This window comes from Echeneis naucrates, chromosome 10 (assembly GCF_900963305.1).
Source record: "Echeneis naucrates chromosome 10, fEcheNa1.1, whole genome shotgun sequence".
NCBI classification, from domain to species: domain Eukaryota; kingdom Metazoa; phylum Chordata; class Actinopteri; order Carangiformes; family Echeneidae; genus Echeneis; species Echeneis naucrates.
Window position 1 is genome coordinate 6,486,353 of NC_042520.1, and position 23,092 is coordinate 6,509,444.

Below are 23,092 nucleotides of genomic sequence, written 5' to 3' on the forward strand. Positions count from 1 at the left end.
ACACACACACATTCTTTGAGGTAATGTGCTCATTGCGGAGTTGCAGTCAGTCGAGTGATGAGGGTTGAACTCTTCTAGGAAAGAGGTTCTGTTCCTATTACCATGTTGACACTCGTGATATAGAAGGTTTAGCAAATGCATTAGGATTGTTTTATTTTGTGCAATGAACATTTCCTTGCTGCTGGTATATGCAAAGACCAACAGCTTACACATAGTTGTGCACATATAGGCTGGAGACCTGTTCACGCAATAGCTGTTTTCATCATATACTCTCGACGTAGGTATTAGCAGTAAGAATCACTGCATCACTACAGTTCTAATTGTCATATAGATATCCATTTAATTTCATTATTCAGTGTTTCAGTTTTTTATGAAAATGTGTTGTGTTGATGGTTCACGGTTCATGGTGTGACTTGAGAGGTTGGTTGCCAGAGGGGAAGTGGCCATGGGAGAATTTTCCTGAAAGGTTTTTGGCTCCCATACATCTCTGAAGTTGTGAACTGTCTCATGTATTCCCAGTGTATCCGGATGAATGTTGTCATTATCACAGTAATGTTGGGCTGACTCAATATCCAGTATTTCATGTCATTTTTATGTTTCAGTACATAATATCATTTTGTGTTTTAGTTTTTAGGTTAGTTTTGCAATGTTATTTGATCCATCATTTATAATCGATAAATTTAGTTTAAATCACTACAGGGATTTCAGGGTGCCAGGGAAGAGAAGTACACACACACACACACACACACACACACACACGCACGCATAGTGCTGCAAAATCTCTATGGTTGAAGTTCAACATAAGGGTGAAGGCTATCCACACAATACACACACGTAACCTGTCTTAGGTAGAAGAAGTATGTCACATGATTTTCTGGTGGTTCTGTCTCTGACTACGTTGTTAGTCGGGCTGATGTGAATAAAGAGATTCCCCATCTGACACCTGTGTCCAGACAACCTGACTTCCTCTTTTTGACACAACACTCCCCCCAGAAAGGCCTCAGGTCTGGAAACGAACCCGAAACCTTCTTGTTGTGAGGCAGCAGCACTCACCACTATGCAACTGTGACCCATAAGATGATCTCTTCCATTCCAGCCTCATCATCACCGATGCCCCCCCCCCCCCCCCCCCACATCAGTCACTTCACTATCAGCAGCAGAGCAGAACAGTCTTGAGGAGGTGTTTGTGGTCACTTGTTTCATTTGTTTTCAGAGTCCTGCTGACACACAGAAGCAAAACGGCACTCTTACAGTATCACAGAGACACATTCACCTGGAGGTGGTGAAAACTCTCTGAGGGTTTTCTTTTGCAGCAACATAATAAATGCAAAAGTGCTCAAAATGGATGAATCATGCTTGAAGCCATGTAGAGCAGAAAGACTCTCAGTAACAGTGACAGACACACAGTCCAGGACAACAGCACAAACTCTGAGCTGAAAAAGGACTAAAGTAAAGTGGAGGTATCTGTGTAGGAAACATGTGATGACTGACAATATATAAAGGTAAGAACAAATTAACATGTATAGTAATAAATGTGATATATTTGTTAGATCACCACATTTCTAGTTCAACATAATATTGACAACAACAATTGTCCAATGCAAAATGTTACATCCAGTCCCTGAACATAACACACAAACACGGTTACATACAAAGACTAAAAAAAAAACAATTATATAAAGTTGCATACTGAAACCTGCTTCATTACACGAGGCTCTTACTGTGTTCACACTGTTGTTGTCTCTGACACAAACACACACAAATAAACTCACATTCACAGCACTGATGAACAAACCACATGTGGAAACTTGAGCCTTGTGTCTGTGGTTTCAAACTAAGGTGTAAATACAAAGAGGCTTTTTCTTCCTCTCACGCTTTATGGTATCCACAGGAAACTGGGCTTTTACTGCTGCTATTTTAATAAAAAAAACATCAGCATTTCATTTAATGTTCATAAAAATATCTCTGCAACAAACTGGAGATGTAAAAGGAGGCATGGAGACAAACACACTTTCTCAGTCATGTTACATGGCGGCCATTTTTGCTCAGACCTTTTAACGGTTTGCTGCTCTCTGGTAGCTGCTGTCAGAGGGGGAGGTGCTCAGGAGGCTCTTTCATAGCAGTGAAGGTCCTCTCTCTCTCTGCTGCTTTTGCATCCTTTAATGAGCGACTTCCAGTTTTTATCACGCTGTAGATGGCAGAAGAATAAATCCATGCATCATCGTTCCCTCTCTGGAGAAATATATAGAGAAATGAAGGTGAAAAAGCTGAATCCTGTTTTTTGTTCACATCAGTCCAACATTTAAATTCCTCACCTGTTGACTCGTCTGTTGTCGTCTGTTTTTGTGCAGGACAGCAGCAGCTGGAGCAGGAAACAGAAAATATATAGATATCAGTCAGTCAGGATGCAGGAGAGGTTTACTGATGGAAAGACAAGTATGATTTAGGTACATTACCATTACAACAGTCACATTTGTTCTTCTCGTTGGTGAAAACGAAGATAAATATGACTATCAGACTTATGAGCAAGAGAACAGGCAGCAGATATGTAGTAAAAAGAACAGACGTCTCCGTCAACTTCTACTACCTTTGGAACAATCAGAAGTTTTCTTCTTCATATAAAACAGGAAGACAGTAACAATCAGAGCTGTAGCCAAAGTACAACATAACACCAACAGAAATGTGTTGGTCCTCTGGAGATCCATCATGTTCTCTGAAATTATATGTGGACCAAAGAAATAAAGTTCATTATGATTTGATTGGATGAGAAAATATAAATAACTTCTGTGTTAAATAGGATCTAAATTCTACATTCTCAAATTAAACACAAAAATATGCCAATTGAACATTTATATAAGAATATTCTCCACTTACCTTCAATTTCCAGTTTTTCAATCTCCAGTTTAGTCCCATTTCCAAATAAAATTTCTCCACACGTGGCCACAGCGCAGTAATGAGTCCCAGCATCAGAGGAGCTGACGTCCTTGGAGAAGAAGTAATGACATTTCTGTGTGGACTCAGACTCAGGACTCTTTTTACAATGATCTCTATTGTTTCCATGAGCGTAAATGAAACTGGGATGAGCTTCATCTGATCCAGCTCTGAACCAGTACACACTGTGATCTCCTGGACATGTTTTCTTCTCAGAGTCAAAGAGGACTGAACACTGAAGAGTCACTGAGTCTCCTGGATGGACTGGATCAGATGGAGGAAGCTGAAAGTTGGTGGTGATCTCAGGTTCTGCTCCTGAGAAATACAGACACAAAAAAATATGTGAAATGAGTTGTGATCACCTAAATAAAACTAAAAATTACCAAAATGAAGAGTCTCTTTATATGTAGTTTGTGGGAGAATTTACATCAACGTTTGCCAGCAACATGTTAAGTCTACAGTTTTGATTGTGAACAGTGTGTGTACTGAATTAAATTTACCTTTAATCCTCAGAAATGTTCCTGTTAAAAACTTCATATCTAAGTCATCAACCTTTATACAGTAGTACAGTCCAGTGTCACTTTGCTCTGTTTCCTGAAGATGCAGAAGAAAAGTTCCAGGTTCTTGTTTTGTTGTAAAATGAGGAGTCTTCTTAACACCATTGTAATCAACAGAAGGAGTTCCTCCTAAGAATTCAGGTAAGTTTCCAAGAACAAGCCGGATCCAAAATAAGTTGACATGGTCATCAGATTTGTGGCGGGGACACGTCAACTTCACGCCTTTTCCAACACCAACAGTCTTCGTCTGAAACATCTGATCATCTGTGCATCCTAAAAACACCATTAAATGGAGCAGTGAATAATAACAGATAAATTCAGATTATGTCTGGGTCCAAACTCATACAAAAAGATGTCTTTAAAACATAGACTACAAAATGAACATGAAGAAAGTTGACTTCATCTACTTACCTCCCGCTCTGAGTAACAGCAAAAAATGGTATATGATCAACATCTTCGTCTTCTCAACAACAGTTGTTTTAAACACTATTTCAGATGATTTCCCTTCATGTAGTCGTAAGAAAGGGGGAGTGAGCGCAACCTGATTGGTCAGTCATTGCACTGACATCTCTCTGTACACCACAGTGAAAAAAATATTGCCCATCTTTGCTGTCTAAACACACGACATCTGAAAAACAAGTCTGTTTTTTTCACAGTGGGTTTCTAAAACTGGCTCTAACAGGCAACTGAACAGATGATTACACATGATGTTGACAGTAAATGTGAAATAATCTGCGACATAAATTTGTATTTTAAATGTAGTTGATATGTCAGATGGCCACACTTCTAGTTTGTGGTCACCATGAAGGCCAACATACTGTACATCCATAACTGTCTGCTGTAAAATGTTGGGTCCAGTCCTGTTAACATGACACACAAACATGGTTACACACATCGAGCCAGAAAACAAAATACTGTCACATATTCTGAGTTCTGCTTTGTACATGAAGCTCTTTGTGTGTTCAAACTGTTTGTTGCTTCTGACACAAATACACTCAGATTCACAGTCAGTGCTGATGAACAAACGATGCATGGAAACTGAAGTACTGTTGTGTTTGTGGTTTCAAACTTTTCTTCCTCTCTCACTTCCTATTTTCAGCCCCAGAAGGCTGAGCTCTTACTGCTGCTTTATCATTTAAAAGATGACCACAACAAGCAGGAGATGTACAAACAGACACACACACTTTCTTAGTCATTTTGCATCTCGGCCATTTTTGCTCAGACCTTTTAGAGGTTTGCTGCTCTCTGGTAGCTGCTGTCAGAGGAGGAGGTGCTCAGGAGGCTCTTTTACTGAGAGCAGCAGTTTGTACTGAGATGTTAAGTTTCATTATCAACACACAGGTTTGGCCTTTCTGGGTGGAGGTTCCACATTCCCCCAGTTCTTACATGGGTTACTCTGGCTTCTTCCCACAGTCCAAAGATATTTACATATCAGTTAATGTGTGACTATAAATTTCCCACAGAACTGTGTGAACATGAATTATTGACTGTCTTTATATGTCGGCCCTTGAATAGACTGGCAACTTGTTCAGAGTATCCTCGATGATAGAAATAGAAGAGTGTGTACACAATTGATTTGACTACGACAATGATCAGTGAAACAAGATTGTGTCCAACACCTGTAGACAAAATCAACACACAAAGCTTCATAGAGAGAAGAATGGATTTAAAACAACCAACCTAATTTTAGATGAAGGCCTTGCAGTGAATACTGTAATGTCATCAGTGATTTTTCTGCCAGTAACTTCTACGATGACCCACAAAGTCACAGAAAAACATATCACAGATAATTTTCTTTCAGCAAAAAATGCTGAGAAAAGAGGTAAGAATGAATGAACACCAGTGCAGTCAGGTGTTGTCAAAGCCATTAGACATTTAATTATGAATATTTATGCACCATGATCAACGGCATTTTACAAAAATAATGTCATACAGTTCAGGAAAGATTTTTACAACATCTGAAGTTACACTGACACAAAATACAAAGCCAAAGAGAAATTACCTCAAAACAAATTAAAACAAATCAGCTCTAAGCAATCACAAAGCTCTGACACCAGAGTAGATAGTCTCTTCTCGTTTCTCATTCCTTCTCTCCACTTTTCCAGCTTTCCTCCTGGTGAAGGTTGGAGCGGAGTAAGTAAGTCGGTCCTCATCTCTCTGAGAATATTGAAGAAGGTTATGAGATTAATGACATTAAAACAAATCATATTCAGGAAGAATATATGACAATAATCTTACCTGCTGACTTTTCTGATCAGTGCTGACTGTTGCAGCATCTGCAGCTGTATAGAGTGAAGACGAGAGATGGTTACACAACGGACAAATGGAAATCAAGTCAGGTTGTCTTCAGCAAAATACTCTTTGATATTTAAGAAACTTCTACTACCTTTGGAACAATCACAAGTTTTCTTCTTCATATAAAACAGGAAGACAGTAACAATCAGAGCTGTAGCCAAAGTACCACATAACACCAACAGAAGTGTGTTGGTCCTCTGGAGATCCATCATGTTATCTGAAATTATATAATAATAATAATTATACCAAAGAATTAAAGTTCATTATGATTTGATTGGATGTTAAAATATAAATAACTCTTGCATTAAATAGGATTTAAATTCTACATTCTGAAATTAAACACAAAAATATGCAATTTGAGCAATTATATAAAAATATTCCACTTTTACCTTCAATCTCCAGTTTAGTCCCATTTCCAAATAAAATTTCTCCACACGTGGCCACAGCGCAGTAATGAGTCCCAGCATCAGAGGAGCTGACGTTCTTGGAGAAGAAGTAATCACATTTCTGTGTGGACTCAGACTCAGGACTCTTTTTACAATGATCTCTATTGTTTCCATGAGCGTAAATGAAACTGGGATGAGCTTCATCTGATCCAGCTCTGAACCAGTACACACTGTGATCTCCTGGACATGTTTTCTTCTCAGAGTCAAAGAGGACCGAACACTGAAGAGTCACTGAGTCTCCTGGACGGACTGGATCAGATGGAGGAAGCTGAAAGTTTTTGGTGATATCAGGTTCTGCTCCTGAGAAATATAATAAAATTATACATGAATTCAAAACTTCAATTAAATATTACTTAACATAAAAAATCTAAATCTAAAGCATAGATTCAAGAAATATGTTTCACCTTGATCAACTCCATTTGAAAAGTTCCTTGAGATGATTTCTAATTATATTTGAATCTGTGTACCGTATTTTATTTACCTTTTATCCTCAGAAATGTTCCTGTTAAAAACTTCAGGTTAAGCTTTTCTGTATTTATACAGTAGTACAGTCCAGTGTCACTTTGCTGTATTTTGTTAATATGCAGCAGGTAAATTCCAGGTTCTTGTTTTGTTGTAAAGTGAGGAGTCTTATTAACATGGTTATGATCATGAAATGAAAATGTTCCTCCCAAGACTTCAGGTAAGTTTCCAGCAACAAGTCGGATCCAAAATAAGGTTGCAGAGTAATCAGATTTTTGGCGGGGACACGTCAAGTTCACATCTTCTCCAACACCAACAGTCTTCGTCTCAAAGGTCATTTCATCTGTGCATCCTAAAAATACCATTAAATAGATCAGGAATTAAAATCAGAGACAGAGGCACATATCTCTAGATCTAAACTGATACAAAAATATGATTATAAAATTTGAAACGTAGACTGCAGAATACATTTTGAGAAAAGTTGACTTTATCTACTTACGTCCTGCTCTGAGGAAGAACAAAAGATGAAATATGATCAACATTTTCATGTTAATCCACTTAAGACAGCAGTTATTTTAAACTCTGTTGAAGATGATTTCCCTTAATGTAGTCGTATGAAGGGGAGGGAACAATATGAGAGCAATCTGATTGGTCAGTCATTACACTGGTGTCTCTCTGTGCCACCACAGTGGAAATATTATCACTATCTTTCATGTCTAAACACACAAAACAACATTACAACAAGCTTTTGTTCATGGTGGGTTTCCATGAATGGAACTAACGAGTTAACCTGACAGATTATTCAATATAACAGGAACAGGAAGTGAGAAATAATTGACAACATTTTCAAAGTTTCCACAGTAAATTAATGACTTTTCAACTGATCCTTTTAAAATGTGCTCAAACACTATTGATGTGTAATTTATTCCAATCTGATGCTTTGGAGAAGTTTATTTGCACAAATGAGTAAAGAACAGACAATTTAACACAACATTGCATGTGTTTGCGTTGTGCATCTTTTGTGTGTATGTGTGTCTGTGTATTACTTCACCTTCTAAAATGTTAAAATGAAAGTCATCTGCATGGATTCTCTCTAGGTCCTCTGGGTTCATCCCACAGTCTAGATAACTGCAGGTTTAGGCTGTTTGCCTGTGTGTGTGTCTCTCTCTGTATATTTATAGACTGCTCACCTGTCCAGGTATGCCCCGCCCTTGTCCAGTGTCAGCAGCGGATTGGCTCCAGCCCCTCGATGGCCCTGCTGTTCAAAATCAATGTCTAAAACAAGGTCTACGATGCAAATGGTGAAATCCTATTTATCAGATAGACATCGGTTTGTTCATGTTAACAACAGCTCCTCCTCGTGCACTGTATTCAGTTATGGAGTTCCACAGGGTTCGGTACTTGGACCAATCCTCTTTACTCTTTATCTGCTTCCTCTAGTAACATTATGAGGAAACACAGCATCAACTTTCACTGTATGCAGATGACACTCAGCTGTATTTATCAATAAGTCAAATTGCAGAGATGTCTTGAACACATAAAAGTCTGGATGACCCAAATGTTTTACTCCGTAACTCTGACAAAACTGAAGTTATTGTACTCAGCCCGAAGCACCTTAGAGAAATCCTGTCTGATCATCTAATCAGTCTGGAACGGCATTAGTTTGGCTTCTAGCTCCACTGTAAGAAGCCTTGGAGTAACCTGCATTGGCTGCTGGTAAAATTCAGAATAGAATTTAAATCCTTCTGTTAACATATAAAGCTCTTAATGGCCAAGCTCCGTCATATCTCAGAGAGCTCATAGTTCCTTACTATCCTAGAAAGCCACTCTGCTTTCCAGATGGAGGTTTATTTGTGCTTCCTAGAGTCTCCAAAAGTAAATCTGGAGGCAGATCTTTCAGTTATCAGGCTCCTCTTCTATGGAACCAACTTCCAGTATCAGTCTGGCCGGCGGACTCTTTAGCATTTTCAAGACCAGGCTTCAAACTTTTCTGTATGACAGAGCTTAATAGTTAAAAAGTTAAAGTCCATCTTCTCTTTAGCTATGCTGCTATGGGCCTAGGCTGCTGGGGGAAGGACTGAGCATCTCTCCCTCCCTCTCTCTCTCTTCCTCCCTTTCTCCCTCTCCCTCCCCCCACATGTGCTGACAATAACCACAGTTCTTAAAAATCCCTGTTTGTCCCAGTTCTCAGCATGTGTAGTACATTTACTAACCATGTTCTCCTGAAGTCTCTCTCTCCCTGTCCTCATCCTGCAGGTGGTGACTCATCACCATCCCATGTTCCTGCAACGTCTGCTGCTCCCTAATCCTCATGAATTCCATATTACAGCTCATCTCCATGAACTTCACACAGCATCATGTTCCTGCCTGCACCTATTTGAATATCCCCCTCTCCTGCTCTCATTCTCACCCTACACTACACCCCCCGTGCCTCTCTCTCTCTTTCTATCTCTCCCTCTCTCAACCCAACCGGTCAAGGCAGATGTCCCCCCTCCCCCGAGCCTGGTTCTCCCCGAGGTTTCTGCCTCTTAAAGGAAGTTTTTCCTTGCCACTGTCGCCAAGTGCTTGGTCATCGGGGGATCTGTTGGGTCTCTTTACATGACTTTATAGAGTTTGGTCTAGACCTGCTCTATATGTAAAGTGTCTTGATGTAACTTTGTTATGATTTGGAGCTATACAAATAAATCTGATTTGATTTCAGAACAATAAACCCAAAAAGCTTTTCATTATTAATGTTTGACTCGTTGAATATAATACACTTCTAAAGACGCTGTTGTCTCTACGTAGTTAAGTGGCCATTTTCCACAGTGATTCACTGAGATGCAGGAGCCATCTTAGCATTAGTGTGAAGCAGCCAATCCACACGTGCCACATCATCAGTGATGCCCCTCCCACACATCAGTCACTTCAGCATGAAGAGCAGAGCGGACAGACTTGGGCAGGTTTCTGTGGTCACAACATCCATCCTCTGTAGTCTCTTCAGTTATTTTCAGAGCGCTGCTGAAACGCAGAAGCAGAACACATTCAGCTGGAGGTGGTAATAAACTCCAGAGGTTTAGTTTTCACATAATAAACATACCAAAGTGCTCAATATAAATAAATCATGCCTGATGCTATGAACAGAACAAAGACTGTCAGTAACAGTCACAGACACACAGTCCAGGACAACAGCAAAACCTCTCCCACCAAAACTTACCAAAGCTGATGTATGTGTGTATGAAGTGTATGAAAACTGAAAATACACTGAGAGAGAGAAAAAAAAGAACAGAAATATTTGTCAGGTCACAAGACTTTGGATTGTGGCCGTCATCAAGGTCCACCGACTGCTGACCACAACTATGATCCCTAAAATGATGCTGTGTTCAGCCCTCGTACAGAGAAGGATGGACTAATGATAACTCCTTTAAACGACGGCTTTAAAGTAAATACTGACATCATCACTGATGACCCTCCCACTTTTCATGTCAGGAACGTCCACCACAGCTGATAAAATGAAAGACACACATTTATCACAGAAAAATTTCCTTTAATAGTAGAAATGTGGAGAAATAAAAAGGACAAAAGGAAAGTTTGAGGATGACAATTAAAGTGAGAAGAAGAGAAAAAACATGCAGTCTGATATTTCTAAAAACTATTACACATTAAGAATTGTGTATTTCTGCAGCTTGATTATCACCATTTGACAGAAATTACTACACACTATTGTCAAACATTTAAAGAAATAAAAATACGAGGTGACCTTGACGTAATAAGATATTGCTCCTTTGGTTACATTGATGTGGAGCAGTACATTCCTCGCTGTGTGCCAGAAAAGCTTTATTAACTCAAAACAAATCCACTGTCTGGATTGTTAATCTGTCACAAAGCTCTGACACCAGAGTACACCGTCTCTTTCTCGACTGCTTTTTCATTCCTTCTGTCCACTTTTCCAGCTTTCCTCCTGGTGAAGGTTGGAGCAGAATAAGTAAGTCGGTCCTCATCTCCCTGAGAAGATATATAATGAAGAAGGTTATGAGATTAATGATAATGATGGTGAGAGTTCAGAAAAAATCATATTCAGGAAGAAGAAATGTTAATAACTTATCCAGTTCTGTCTTTTCTCATGTATCTTACCTGCTGACTTCTCTGATCAGTGCTGACTGTTGCAGCATCTGCAGCTGTATAGAGTGAAGACGAGAGATGGTTACACAACGGACAAATGGAAATCAAGCCAGGTTGTCTTCAGCAAAATACTCTTTGATATTTAAGAAACTTCTACTACCTTTGGAACAATCACAAGTTTTCTTCTTCATATAAAACAGGAAGACAGTAACAATCAGAGCTGTAGCCAAAGTACCACATAACACCAACAGAAGTGTGTTGGTCCTCTGGAGATCCATCATGTTATCTGAAATTATATATGAACCAAAGAATTAAAGTTTATTATGATTTGATTGGATGAGAAAATATAAATAACTACTGCGTTAAATAGGATCTAAATTCTACATTCTGAAATTAAACACAAAAATATGCCAATTGAACATTTATATAAGAATATTCTCCACTTACCTTCAACTTCCAGTTTTTCAATCTCCAGTTTAGTCCCATTTCCAAATAAAATTTCTCCACACGTGGCCACAGCGCAGTAATGAGTCCCAGCATCAGAGGAGCTGACGTTCTTGGAGAAGAAGTAATCACATTTCTGTGTGGACTCAGACTCAGGAATCTTTTTACAATGATCACTATTGTTTCCATGAGCGTAAATGAAACTGGGATGAGCTTCATCTGATCCAGCTCTGAACCAGTACACACTGTGATCTCCTGGACATGTTTTCTTCTCAGAGTCAAAGAGGACCGAACACTGAAGAGTCACTGAGTCTCCTGGACGGACTGGATCAGATGGAGGAAGCTGAAAGTTGGTGGTGATCTCAGGTTCTGCTCCTGAGAAATACAGACACAAAAAAATATGTGAAATGACTTTTGATCATCTAAATAGAACTAAAAATTACCAAAATGAAGAGACTCTTTATATGTAGTTTGTAAATGTTTGCCAGTAACATGTCTACAGTTTTGATGATTGTGAACAGTGTGTGTACTGAATTAAATTTACCTTTAATCCTCAGAAATGTTCCTTTTAAAAACTTCATATCTAAGCCTTTGACTTTTATACAGTAGTACAGTCCAGTGTCACTTTGCTCTGTTTCATTAATATACAGAAGAAAAGTTCCAGGTTCTTGTTTTGTTGTAAAGTGAGGAGTCTTATTAACACGATAATCATCAAATGAATATGTTCCTCCCAAGAGTTCAGGTAAGTTTCCAGAAACAAGTCCGATCCAAAATAAATTTGCAGAGTAATCAGATTTTTGGCGGGGACATGTCAACTTCACGTCTTCTCCAACACCAACAGTCTTCGTCTCAAAGGTCATTTCATCTGTGCATCCTAAAAATACCATTAAATAGATCAGGAATTAAAATCAGAGACAGAGGCACATATCTCTAGATCTAAACTGATACAAAAAGATGATTATAAAATTTGAAACGTAGAATGCAGAATACATTTTGAGAAAAGTTGACTTTATCTACTTACGTCCTGCTCTGAGGAAGAACAAAAGATGAAATATGATCAACATTTTCATGTTAATCCACTTAAGACAGCAGTTATTTTAAACTCTGTTGAAGATGATTTCCCTTAATGTAGTCGTATGAAGGGGAGGGAACAATATGAGAGCAATCTGATTGGTCAGTCATTACACTGGTGTCTCTCTGTGCCACCACAGTGGAAATATTATCACTATCTTTCCTGTCTAAACACACAAAACAACCCTGAAAACAAACTTTTTTTCATGGTGGGTTTCTGTAACTGGCTCTGAAAGTTCACTCAGCTGGTGATGAGATATGATGCAAACAGTAAATGTGCAATCATCTACAACATTTTAGTTTAAGTGTAGGTCATAATTAATTGTAGTTTTTTATATTTTCAATAAAAATATGACATATTTTAAAAATAAACTCGGACACCACCAGCCACGTGTCATTTCTACCAAATGGGGGTCAATTTTAGAAAATTTGTGCCACTGAGTCATGAATAGACAATATGACATAACACTGCATATTTCTGCGTTGTTCATCTTGTGTGTGCATTAATTTACTTTCCATGAGAGATAAAATGTACAGCAGGTGCAATTTGCTTGTGCTTCACAGGTTTTGTCCCTCTCACATGTCGACATGATATTATCAGTAATGCCTTTTTGTCCCAAAGTCTGATCCATCAAACCAAACACAGCTCATGATCACATCCAAAGAAGTTTATCGGCACGTTTAAACATGAGATCAATGAAACAAAAGGTTCAGCAGCATTTTTGTTTGAGGTTGTTGAGAAAAGAATGATGATAAAAAAAAGTCTTTGTGTTTTTCCTGACATTGTTTGATTCGACCTCTCTGAACTGTGAGGATGTGAGCACTGAAATGACAGATCCTCATCCGACTGTTGCTTTTGTTGTTCAACTGTAGACAAAATACATCTTCATATCTAAGTGATTCACAAAGGCAGTGGAGCCATCTTCAATTTCCTGTGAAGCAGCCAATCCAGACGTGCCACATCATCAGTGATGCCCCTCCCACACATCAGTCACTTCAGCATGAAGAGCAGAGCGGACAGACTTGGGGAGGTTTCTGTGGTCACAACATCCATCCTCTGTAGTCTCTTCACTTGTTCTCTACAGAACAGAGCAGCACTCTTACAGTGAAAACTTCTGATGTCTTTCTTGAGGTGTAATTACCAAGAGGCCTTTATTCCTCTCTCTCTGTATTTTAGCTCAACTTTTACTGCTGCTTATCATTTTAAAAATAGTAGTATTACTCTTATAATTAATAATAATACCTCAGTAGCCAACAGGAGATGTAAAAGGAGGAATGGAGACAAACACACTTTCTCAGTAATGTTACATGGTGGCTATTTTTGCTCAGACCTTTTAGAGGTTTGCTGCTCTCTGGTAGCTGCTGTCAGAGGGGGAGGTGCTCAGGAGGCTCTTTTACTGAGAGCAGCAGTTTGTACTGAGATGTTAAGTTTCATTATTGAAACACAAGTTTGACTGCCAGTTTGAAAAAAATAATTTATACCATTATATTTAAGACAAAACACAAAATAATTGGAAGAGTCCTCATACTTACTGACAGATGTGTGTCGTTTTCAGGTCGGGTCTGCTGAGAATAAACAGCTTCAGTGGTCGGTCGGAGGGAGAGAAATATCCCACCACAACCTCTGACTGTTGTGGCTTTGCTTATTCTCAGGGTGGACACGTAGACTGTCTTGAGGAATTCTACCTACAGCATAAAGTGATGTCTGTCTGATTGTAAAAAGATATAACATGTTTTTTCTGCTAGCAGAAACATAGATGAAAGAAAGTCACATTTTATTTTGGGTTCAAATAGAATGTATTTGAACCCAAACTGTGATGCCCACCTTGAACATTAGAGTCAGCTTCTGATCAGTCAAATGATCTTTACAGTGCTGTGCTGTCTTTTTTCCACTGGTGAGACACAATGATGCTGATTTGATTCATTCAATAATTCATCTTCTCACACTTATCCGTTTCCAGCTCGTGGGGGGTGCTGGATCCAATCCCAGGTCACACTGGGTGAGGGTGGGGTCACCCTGGACGGGTCGCCAGTCCATCACAGGGCAAGAAACTACTCAGAAAACACAGGAGAAAATACTATTGTCAGATTCAGAGCCTGATCTACTGACAAAATGTCCTTTACTTTCTATGTTTCCAAACTGTATTGAATTCCACTTATGGCTTTGTGTTTTTAAGGCTTTTTAATGACACCCATCATATTAATACTGCTGTAACAGGCCAATTAGGATTTTTAGTTTTTACTGAATTCACACTGTATCAAATTACATCTGTTGGGTTAAGCTTTCATTCAAAGACATTATGTCTGTGAATATTTATTTGTATTCTGCTCATCTTCTTGGGCAAAGCAATTATATCCATATACATTTCCTGTATAAGTTAACTGAGGATTAATGTCATTCATCAATAATGTGTTGTTGTCACTTCGTGTTTTAAACTGTTTGAAGACGCAGATAAACAAGACGAACTCGGTTTCTATGATTCAGTTTTAAACCAAAGGTGGAAAAGAAAAACTACAAATAAAAGTGAAATTAATTGGAAACAAAAAAGTCTCCCGACTTTCCGTATCAAATGTCAGCAGTAAAACAGAGTAAAGCTCAGTTCATGAAGTGACAGCCACCTTTAAGTTAAATGCTGCGCTAACGCTGAATGATGCTAAGCTAACACCGTTACTAGCTAACGGCTGGAAAAAAATGTATTTTTAAATAAAACACAGCTCATTTAAACTCACTAGAGGATATTTATACGTTCCTAAACTCAATAACTACCTGACAAACTGACAGCCATTTCTTTTGCAGTCCTGGAAAAGTGTTTAAAAAAGCAAACACGGAAATTTTCACCCGCCGATGTTTGGTTGGTTAGCATGTCAAAATAAAAGTCCGTCAGTTTGATGTGTAACTGAAGTGACTCAACTGCATTTCTGTAAAGGAATAAAAATAATACATTAATTAATAATGATATATTTAAATAAAAAAATATTAATGAGCGTCAGAGTAAACCATTGGTAAGCTTTAGTGTTTATTTACTAGAATGAAGTGCTAAAGTTAGCGCCGAGGAAGATGTGATGCAAATAGAAAATCTGTTATACCATTAAAAGACGTCGCTATTTGATAAAACAACAAATACAAATAATAAAAAACAAATACATTTTAAAATACATAAAAAAGCCACACCGGAAGTGTGCGGTCCGATGATATATATGGCTTCCGGTCTTCGAAGAAGAAGAAGAAACATGAAAAATGAGACAGTGAGTGAAATGGCTTCTTTTGAAATTATTGTTTAAATGTGAAAAAAATTATAATCTGTACCTAAATATACAGTTTTAAGTGTTGAAACACAAAGTGATAAATCAAATAAACGTCGACATGACGAGCGCCGATCGATGTAGTTTGATCGCAGGAATATAAATCAATGCAGCGACAAATCGATACACCCCGACAAATAATAAAATACTAATCTGTAAACTATCTAATATGAGATATGACAGGATCGATATCAGAAAGAAACACGTGTTACATTTGAAATCAAAACACACAGTCATAAAAAAAATGATAAAAAAACAAAACACAAACAAACAAAACTAAACAGGATGGTTTAAATGTTAAACGTTCAGAATTGACTCTTTTCTTCCTTCATACTGTCACTGGAGAGCTGACCATTTTGTTTTTTATAAAACAGTAACATCCCATGGAGAGATCTGTAAGAATGTCAAGTTTATTTGCTGGCAAGGAGTGGATGATATTTATCCACCGTCATAAATCTAATTTATTCATTATTTAATAAGAAATGACTGGAAGTGTCCCGATGGATTAGGAATTTCACAACATCAGGCCTTAATGAAGAGTTAGTGAAATGATATTTTACTGAAGTTTTATTATACTTGACAATTTCTTGCTTTTTTCAAAAGACAAGTAAGAATGTGTTAGACTGGGGTGGAAGGTTCAGGAAAATTAAATCTAAAACCTGTTTTGGGTTAGTGCAGAAAGTAATATTTTCCTCCAAACAGGTCCATCATTTTATGGAAGTTGCTAGACGCTGGACGGGGTCAAAGTCGTCTTAACTCATCGAACTGACTCCACCAGCTTGTCTTCTTCCCATAATGCATCCTGATGTCACGTCCATCAGACCATCATTAAACTACCTGTGTGAGTAAACAGTTGAAACAGCGTTAACAATCTCTTGTTTTGATTTGAGTCCCATCCGATGGTCTCTGAACCAGCAGCACCAGCAGCTAACACCTTTTTCAGAGAATCTGTGAAAGCTCTTAGCTTCCTCATCGTGCCAGTGTCTGTGTATCGGGGGGGTAAAGTTTTCTGACTTTACAGTGTAAACTTTGCAGTGTATTGTGCAAATGGTGATGAGTTCTATTCAGTTAGAGAAGGAATATTGACATGGACAGAGACAGTGACCCTGAGTGTCAACCAAACTGCAACTGCCATTAATGTTAGTATTTCCAGGAAGTGACTTAACACAAAGAGGATCTGTCATTTCAGTGCTCACATCCTCACAGTTCAGAGAGGTCGAATCAAACAATGTCAGGAAAAACACAAAGACTCTTTTATCATAATTCTTCTCTCAACAACCTCAAACAAAAATGCTGCTGAACTTTTTGTTTCATTGATCTCATGTTTAAATGTGCCAATAAACTTCTTTGGATGTGATCATGAGCTGTGTTTGGTTTGATGGATCAGACGTTGGGATAAAAATGACATGTGGCTGGTGGTGTCCGAGTTTATTTTTTAAAATGTCATATTTTTCTTGAAAAATATAAAAAACTGCAATTAATTATTAATTAATTATTATACTTAAACTAAAATGTTGTAGATGATTGCACATTTACTGTTTGCATCATATCTCATCACCAGCTGAGTGAACTTTCAGAGCCAGTTACAGAAACCCACCATGAAAAAAAGTGTGTTTTCAGGGTTGTTTTGTGTGTTTAGACAGGAAAGATAGTGATAATATTTCCACTGTGGTGGCACAGAGAGACACCAGTGTAATGACTGACCAATCAGATTGCTCTCATATTGTTCCCTCCCCTTCATACGACTACATTAAGGGAAATCATCTTCAACAGAGTTTAAAATAACTGCTGTCTTAAGTGGATTAACATGAAAATGTTGATCATATTTCATCTTTTGTTCTTCCTCAGAGCAGGACGTAAGTAGATAAAGTCAACTTTTCTCAAAATGTATTCTGCATTCTACGTTTCAAATTTGATAATAATCTTTTTGTATCAGTTTAGATCTAGAGATATGTGCCTCTGTCTCTGATTTTAATTCCTGATCTATTTAATGGTATTTTTAGGATGCACAGATGAAATGACCTTTGAGACGAAGACTGTTGGTGTTGGAGAAGACGTGAAGTTGACATGTCCCCGCCAAAAATCTGATTACTCTGCAAATTTATTTTGGATCGGACTTGTTTTTGGAAACTTACCTGAACTCTTGGGAGGAACATATTCATTTGATGATTATCGTGTTAATAAGACTCCTCACTTTACAACAAAACAAGAACCTGGAACTTTTCTTCTCTATATTAATGAAACAGAGCAAAGTGACACTGGACTGTACTACTGTATAAAAGTCAAAGGCTTAGATATGAAGTTTTTAAAAGGAACATTTCTGAGGATTAAAGGTAAATTTAATTCAGTACACACACTGTTCACAATCAAAACTGTAGACTTAACATGTTGCTGGCAAACGTTGATGTAAATTCCCCTACAAACTACATATAAAGAGTCTCTTCATTTTTGTAATTTTTAGTTCTATTTAGGTGATCAAAAGTCATTTCACATATTTTTTTGTGTCTGTATTTCTCAGGAGCAGAACCTGAGATCACCACCAACTTTCAGCTTCCTCCATCTGATCCAGTCCGTCCAGGAGACTCAGTGACTCTTCAGTGTTCGGTCCTCTTTGACTCTGAGAAGAAAACATGTCCAGGAGATCACAGTGTGTACTGGTTCAGAGCTGGATCAGATGAAGCTCATCCCAGTTTCATTTACGCTCATGGAAACAATAGAGATCATTGTAAAAAGAGTCCTGAGTCTGAGTCCACACAGAAATGTGATTACTTCTTCTCCAAGAACGTCAGCTCCTCTGATGCTGGGACTCATTACTGCGCTGTGGCCACGTGTGGAGAAATTTTATTTGGAAATGGGACTAAACTGGAGATTGAAGGTAACTGGAGAATATTTTTATATCATAGTGACATTCTAGACGTAACATGTACTCTATTTATATTTTATTTTTACAAAAACGTTATTGATATCTTCACATCCTGTCAAATCATAAAGAACTTTAATTCTTTGGTTCATATATAATTTCAGAGAACATGATGGATCTCCAGAGGACCAACACACTTCTGTTGGTGTTATGTGGTACTTTGGCTACAGCTCTGATTGTTACTGTCTTCCTGTTGTATATGAAGAAGAAAACTTCTGATTGTTCCAAAGGTAGTAGAAGTTGACGGAGACGTTTGTTCTTTTTACTACATATCTGCTGCCTGTTTTCTTGCTCATAAGTCTGATAGTCATATTTATCTTCGTTTTCACCAACGAGAAGAACAAATGTGACTGTTGTAATGGTAATATACCTAAATCATACTTGTCTTTCCATCAGTAAACCTCTCCTGCATCCTGACTGACTGATATCTATATATTTTCTGTTTCCTGCTCCAGCTGCTGCTGCCCTGCACAAAAACAGACGACAACAGACGAGTCAACAGGTGAGGAATTTAAATGTTGGACTGATGTGAACAAAAAAGAAGATTCAGATTTTTCACCTTCATTTCTCTATATATTTCTCCAGAGAGGGAACAATGATGCATGGATTTATTCTTCTGCCATCTACAGCGTGATAAAAACTGGAAGTTGTTCATTAAAGGATGCAAAAGCAGCAGAGAGAGAGAGGACCTTCACTGCTATGAGAGCTTTTGGGATGGATCAATGAATGAATGTGTATTTGTGCTGTATAACGGCAGATATGATCCAAAATGCTATTTTATATCTGTCTGATTGGTAATATTGTCAAAAAATTCATTTTGAACTATTCTACATTTGAAACTTTCCAGATAAAACACTGGATGATGAGTGAAAGCACCGATCACAGTTTGGTGTTTGAAACTGGTAAAATTACAGACATGAATTTTTTTATATCCAACTTTATTTTTCACATCATGATTTTAGTAACAATGTTTTACTTAATGCTGATTGAATTCTTTAGTTTTGTGTCTGCTTCATTGAAAAAACCAAACAGAGTAATAAATTGTTCTCTGCACACATTTACGCTCATAGCGTTTATTTTTTAACAATTAAATTCTTCTCATCTGCTCATGATTTTGCAAACATGCAACAGAAAATAATTTCTCTACGTAAAGATAGATCTTCCAGGAAGTGGCCAGTTGTAACGATGAAATGTGATCTTTGTCACCCACGAGGCTCATTATTTTCATCTGGTGGACAGAATAACAGTGTTGGTGTTTGATGTCTTCATGATTTCATTCACACCAGAGAAAAGTTTTTAGCTTTTACATTTGAACTGTTATCACAGACCAGTCTGGCATCAGTCAAGATAATCGCAGCTGACAATGGGCGAGCAAACACTCTGAAGAGGTCGGCGGTCGATATCAGGGCCGACGTATAAAGGAGGACGAGCATTTACACTCACACTCAGGTCACATATTAATCCAAAGATGAATGTCTCTGGACTGGGAGGAAGCCAGAGAAGCCAAAAACACGAAAAAGGAAACAGAGCCGGTCAAATGATTTCTATCGCCTTGTATATTTCTTACAGTTTCAGTTTGTTTAGATGAATAAAACAGGACAGAAAATATTTTGCACAAATCAGCATCACTGTGTCTCTCCAGTTAAAAAGGACAACACAACACTGTAAAGAGCATTTGACTGATCCACAGATGACTTTTTGTGTTCAAGCTGAAGGGAATCATCATTTGGATTAAAATGAGTTCTTTTGCTCGCACACATAACTTCCTTTCATTCTTTCTTTTGCTTGTAGAAAAAAATGTTTATGTTAATAGACTCAAAGAGAGAAAACTTGATGCTGTAGGTACAATTCATCATGTCTGCCTTGAGAACAACAAGCAAAGCCACATGCAGCAGCTACAGTCACAGTCACAGGTTGAGGTGGGACATTTCTCCCCCTCTGACCGACCACACAAGTTTTTCACTCTCAACAGACCTGACCAGAAAAAAACACATAACTACAAGTACATGCAGCTTTAGTTTTTAACCAATCAAACTATCTTCAAATGATTTAGTGCTTCATTTTAAATGTGAATATATTCATCCATTACGTCCGGCTGCCAAACTTGTGTGTCAATAATGAAACTTAACATCTCAGTACAAACTGCTGCTCTCAGTAAAAGAGCCTCCTGAGCACCTCCCCCTCTGACAGCAGCTACCAGAGAGCAGCAAACCGTTAAAAGGTCTGAGCAAAAATGGCCGCCATGTAACATGACTGAGAAAGAGTGTTTGTCTCCATGCCTCCTTTTACATCTCCTGTTTGTTGCAGAGATATTTTTTTCACATTAACTGAAATGCTGATGTTTTTTTTATTAAAATAGCAGCAGTAAAAGCCCAGTTTCCTGTGGATACCATAAAGCGTGAGAGGAAGAAAAGCCTCTTTGTATTTACACCTTAGTTTGAAACCACAGACACAAGGCTCAAGTTTCCACACATCGTTTGTTCATCAGTGCTGTGAATGTGAGTTTATTTGTGTGTGTTTGTGTCAGAGACAACAACAGTGTGAACACAGTAAGAGCCTCGTGTAATGAAGCAGGTTTCAGTATGCAACTATTAATATAATATAATTTGATTTAAATTGGGGTTTTTTTAGTCTTTGTATGTAACCGTGTTTGTGTGTTATGTTCAGGGACTGGATGTAACATTTTGCATTGGACAATTGTTGTTGTCAACATTATGTTGAACTAGAAATGTGGTGATCTGACAAATATATCACATTTATTACTATACATGTTCATTTTTTCTTACCTTTATATATTGTCAGTCATCACATGTTTCCTACACAGATACCTCCACTTTACTTTAGTCCTTTTTCAGCTCAGAGTTTGTGCTGTTGTCCTGGACTGTGTGTCTGTCACTGTTACTGAGAGTCTTTCTGCTCTACATGGCTTCAAGCATGATTCATCCATTTTGAGCACTTTTGCATTTATTATGTTGCTGCAAAAGAAAACCCTCAGAGAGTTTTCACCACCTCCAGGTGAATGTGTCTCTATGATACTGTAAGAGTGCCGTTTTGCTTCTGTGTGTCAGCAGGACTCTGAAAACAAATGAAACAAGTGACCACAAACACCTCCTCAAGACTGTTCTGCTCTGCTGCTGATAGTGAAGTGACTGATGTGGGGGGGGCATCGGTGATGATGAGGCTGGAATGGAAGAGATCATCTTATGGGTCACAGTTGCATAGTGGTGAGTGCTGCTGCCTCACAACAAGAAGGTTGTGGGTTCGTTTCCAGACCTGGGGCCTTTCTGTGGGGAGGTTTCATGTTCTCCCTGTGCCTGCATTGGTTTCCTCCCACCGTCCAAAGACATCATGTCCGTAGGTCTGACTGTGAGCGGTTGTTGGTCTCTGTCTGTCTCTGTGTGTTGGCCTGTGATGGACTGGTGACCTGTCCAGGGTGACCCCGCCCTCGTCCAGAGTCATCTGGGATTGGCTCCAGAACCCCCCACGACCTGGAAATGGATAAGTGGTAGAAGATGAAAGAATGTTCTACTTTTATCCTTTGTGGGTTTTTGTTATTTGCTTGTTTTCAACAAAGTTGAGAAACAAATCAGGAATTACAATGTATCTGTACTGCAGCGGTTCTCTAAGGGGGGGCACAGAGCCATTGCAGGGGGGTTGCTGCACAGCTACAGAGCTAAATGAATGAGGCATGCTTGGACAGTCAGTGTGTTTACGTGCAGATTTAGTCCGACTAAGACCGGACTTTTAAATGCATGTAAACACCGAAGCTCGACTGGAATGGAGCTATCCGTAACTCCACTAAGACCTCCACATTATTAGATTCATAGTCCAGCTATTGTTGCATGAAAACATACTTTATGCATGGCAAAGTAACTGTCAATATTTTCAGGGGAGCTGATGATTGTAAAGGGGAAACTGCTAGGAAGACATTCACAGAAACAAACACACAAAATAACTAAAACTGAGACCACAAATGGACACAAAAAATAAAAGACACAAAATAGCCACTAGCTCTTTTGGAGGAGAGAAAAGAGATGCATGAGAGAGATAGAGTGAAATTGGCTGTTGTTGTTATTGTTGTCACTGCACTGGGTGACACAGTGTTGTGTTACCACAGCTGAACCTGTCAGCTCAGAGTTGTGTGACAGTGACCTCTCGTAGAACCTTTGAGACCAGAACATCAGAAGCAGAACTGCTGCTGTTCCGCTGACTGTGACATCACAATGGAGGAAGAAGAGAACTGCAGGAGGATTCAGGTTCAGCCTTCTTCCCACATCAACCTTTGAAGAGGTAAGTCACTCTGCTGCTGAGTCCAAACTTTTTTATTTACTTCTTAATTTTTGTTTAACACACTAATACTTTTTGGGAAAGAAGTTAATTTACTTTAAAGTCAAATAAAAGACTTTTTTCATGAGTTATGCTGTGAACAACTCTGAATGTGCATGTGATGGGTGAAGGCGAAGTGTAAGCTAGAGGATGTAAAATGACATTTACAACAAAAACCTCACTTTTAAACTTCATTTCACTTGTTTTCAAGTTGTATTTGTGCTAAAAAGGTACAT

At 38.4% G+C, this 23,092-nt stretch overlaps 4 protein-coding genes across 5 annotated transcripts; 1 reads left to right on the forward strand and 3 right to left on the reverse strand.

Annotated features, from left to right (window-relative positions):
* Positions 1-1,645: 1,645 nt before the first annotated feature.
* Positions 1,646-3,952, reverse strand: LOC115049636 (uncharacterized). 2 transcript variants are annotated; one of them, XM_029512016.1, is made up of 6 exons: positions 3,900-3,952; positions 3,432-3,761; positions 2,875-3,246; positions 2,588-2,713; positions 2,316-2,362; positions 1,646-2,232 (listed from the first exon to the last, which is right to left on the reverse strand). In XM_029512016.1, the coding sequence occupies exons 1-6, from the start codon at positions 3,940-3,942 to the stop codon at positions 2,086-2,088; spliced, it is 1,065 nt and encodes a 354-aa protein (XP_029367876.1). In that variant the 5' UTR covers positions 3,943-3,952; the 3' UTR covers positions 1,646-2,085. The 2 variants fall into 2 exon arrangements, 1 of the variants encoding a protein (XP_029367876.1); XR_003841135.1 differs by lacking the exons at positions 2,588-2,713; positions 2,875-3,246; positions 3,432-3,761; positions 3,900-3,952 and adding an exon at positions 2,457-2,567 and having other exon boundaries at positions 2,172-2,232.
* A 1,448-nt stretch (positions 3,953-5,400) lies between these two features.
* Positions 5,401-7,222, reverse strand: LOC115049645 (uncharacterized). Its single transcript, XM_029512025.1, has 6 exons — positions 7,191-7,222; positions 6,711-7,043; positions 6,173-6,529; positions 5,875-6,000; positions 5,727-5,770; positions 5,401-5,645 (listed from the first exon to the last, which is right to left on the reverse strand). Exons 2-6 carry the CDS (start codon positions 7,027-7,029, stop codon positions 5,526-5,528), a joined length of 966 nt encoding a protein of 321 aa, XP_029367885.1. The 5' UTR covers positions 7,030-7,043; positions 7,191-7,222; the 3' UTR covers positions 5,401-5,525.
* A 3,104-nt stretch (positions 7,223-10,326) lies between these two features.
* On the reverse strand, positions 10,327-12,096 carry LOC115050385 (uncharacterized). Its single transcript, XM_029513229.1, has 5 exons — positions 11,781-12,096; positions 11,240-11,611; positions 10,953-11,078; positions 10,805-10,848; positions 10,327-10,675 (listed from the first exon to the last, which is right to left on the reverse strand). Exons 1-5 carry the CDS (start codon positions 12,094-12,096, stop codon positions 10,550-10,552), a joined length of 984 nt encoding a protein of 327 aa, XP_029369089.1. The 3' UTR covers positions 10,327-10,549.
* A 5,531-nt stretch (positions 12,097-17,627) lies between these two features.
* Positions 17,628-19,486, forward strand: LOC115050386 (uncharacterized). Its single transcript, XM_029513230.1, has 5 exons — positions 17,628-17,943; positions 18,129-18,485; positions 18,635-18,760; positions 18,986-19,032; positions 19,116-19,486. The coding sequence occupies exons 1-5, from the start codon at positions 17,628-17,630 to the stop codon at positions 19,254-19,256; spliced, it is 987 nt and encodes a 328-aa protein (XP_029369090.1). The 3' UTR covers positions 19,257-19,486.
* Positions 19,487-23,092: the final 3,606 nt, after the last annotated feature.

What these genes read in the sequence shown, in the direction of transcription:
- LOC115049645 (XM_029512025.1), bottom strand. Translation starts at nt 7,029, where the DNA reads ATGACCTTTGAGACGAAGACTGTTGGTGTTGGAGAAGATGTGAACTTG. An exon ending in AACTTGTGATTGTTCCAAAG is followed by an intron (nt 5,771 to 5,874) that starts GTAGTAGAAGTT and finishes CACTCTATACAG; the next exon opens with CTGCAGATGCTGCAACAGTC. An exon ending in CTGATCAGAAAAGTCAGCAG is followed by an intron (nt 5,646 to 5,726) that starts GTAAGATTATTG and finishes CAATATTCTCAG; the next exon opens with AGAGATGAGGACCGACTTAC.
- LOC115049636 (XM_029512016.1), bottom strand. Translation starts at nt 3,942, where the DNA reads ATGTTGATCATATACCATTTTTTGCTGTTACTCAGAGCGGGAG. An exon ending in GCTGTTACTCAGAGCGGGAG is followed by an intron (nt 3,762 to 3,899) that starts GTAAGTAGATGA and finishes TGGTGTTTTTAG; the next exon opens with GATGCACAGATGATCAGATG. An exon ending in AACATTTCTGAGGATTAAAG is followed by an intron (nt 3,247 to 3,431) that starts GTAAATTTAATT and finishes TGTATTTCTCAG; the next exon opens with GAGCAGAACCTGAGATCACC.
- LOC115050386 (XM_029513230.1), top strand. Translation starts at nt 17,628, where the DNA reads ATGACCTTTGAGACGAAGACTGTTGGTGTTGGAGAAGACGTGAAGTTG. An exon ending in AACTTCTGATTGTTCCAAAG is followed by an intron (nt 18,761 to 18,985) that starts GTAGTAGAAGTT and finishes TTCCTGCTCCAG; the next exon opens with CTGCTGCTGCCCTGCACAAA. An exon ending in GACAACAGACGAGTCAACAG is followed by an intron (nt 19,033 to 19,115) that starts GTGAGGAATTTA and finishes ATATTTCTCCAG; the next exon opens with AGAGGGAACAATGATGCATG.
- LOC115050385 (XM_029513229.1), bottom strand. Translation starts at nt 12,096, where the DNA reads ATGACCTTTGAGACGAAGACTGTTGGTGTTGGAGAAGACGTGAAGTTG. An exon ending in AACATTTCTGAGGATTAAAG is followed by an intron (nt 11,612 to 11,780) that starts GTAAATTTAATT and finishes TGTATTTCTCAG; the next exon opens with GAGCAGAACCTGAGATCACC. An exon ending in TGAAAAACTGGAAGTTGAAG is followed by an intron (nt 11,079 to 11,239) that starts GTAAGTGGAGAA and finishes ATATAATTTCAG; the next exon opens with ATAACATGATGGATCTCCAG.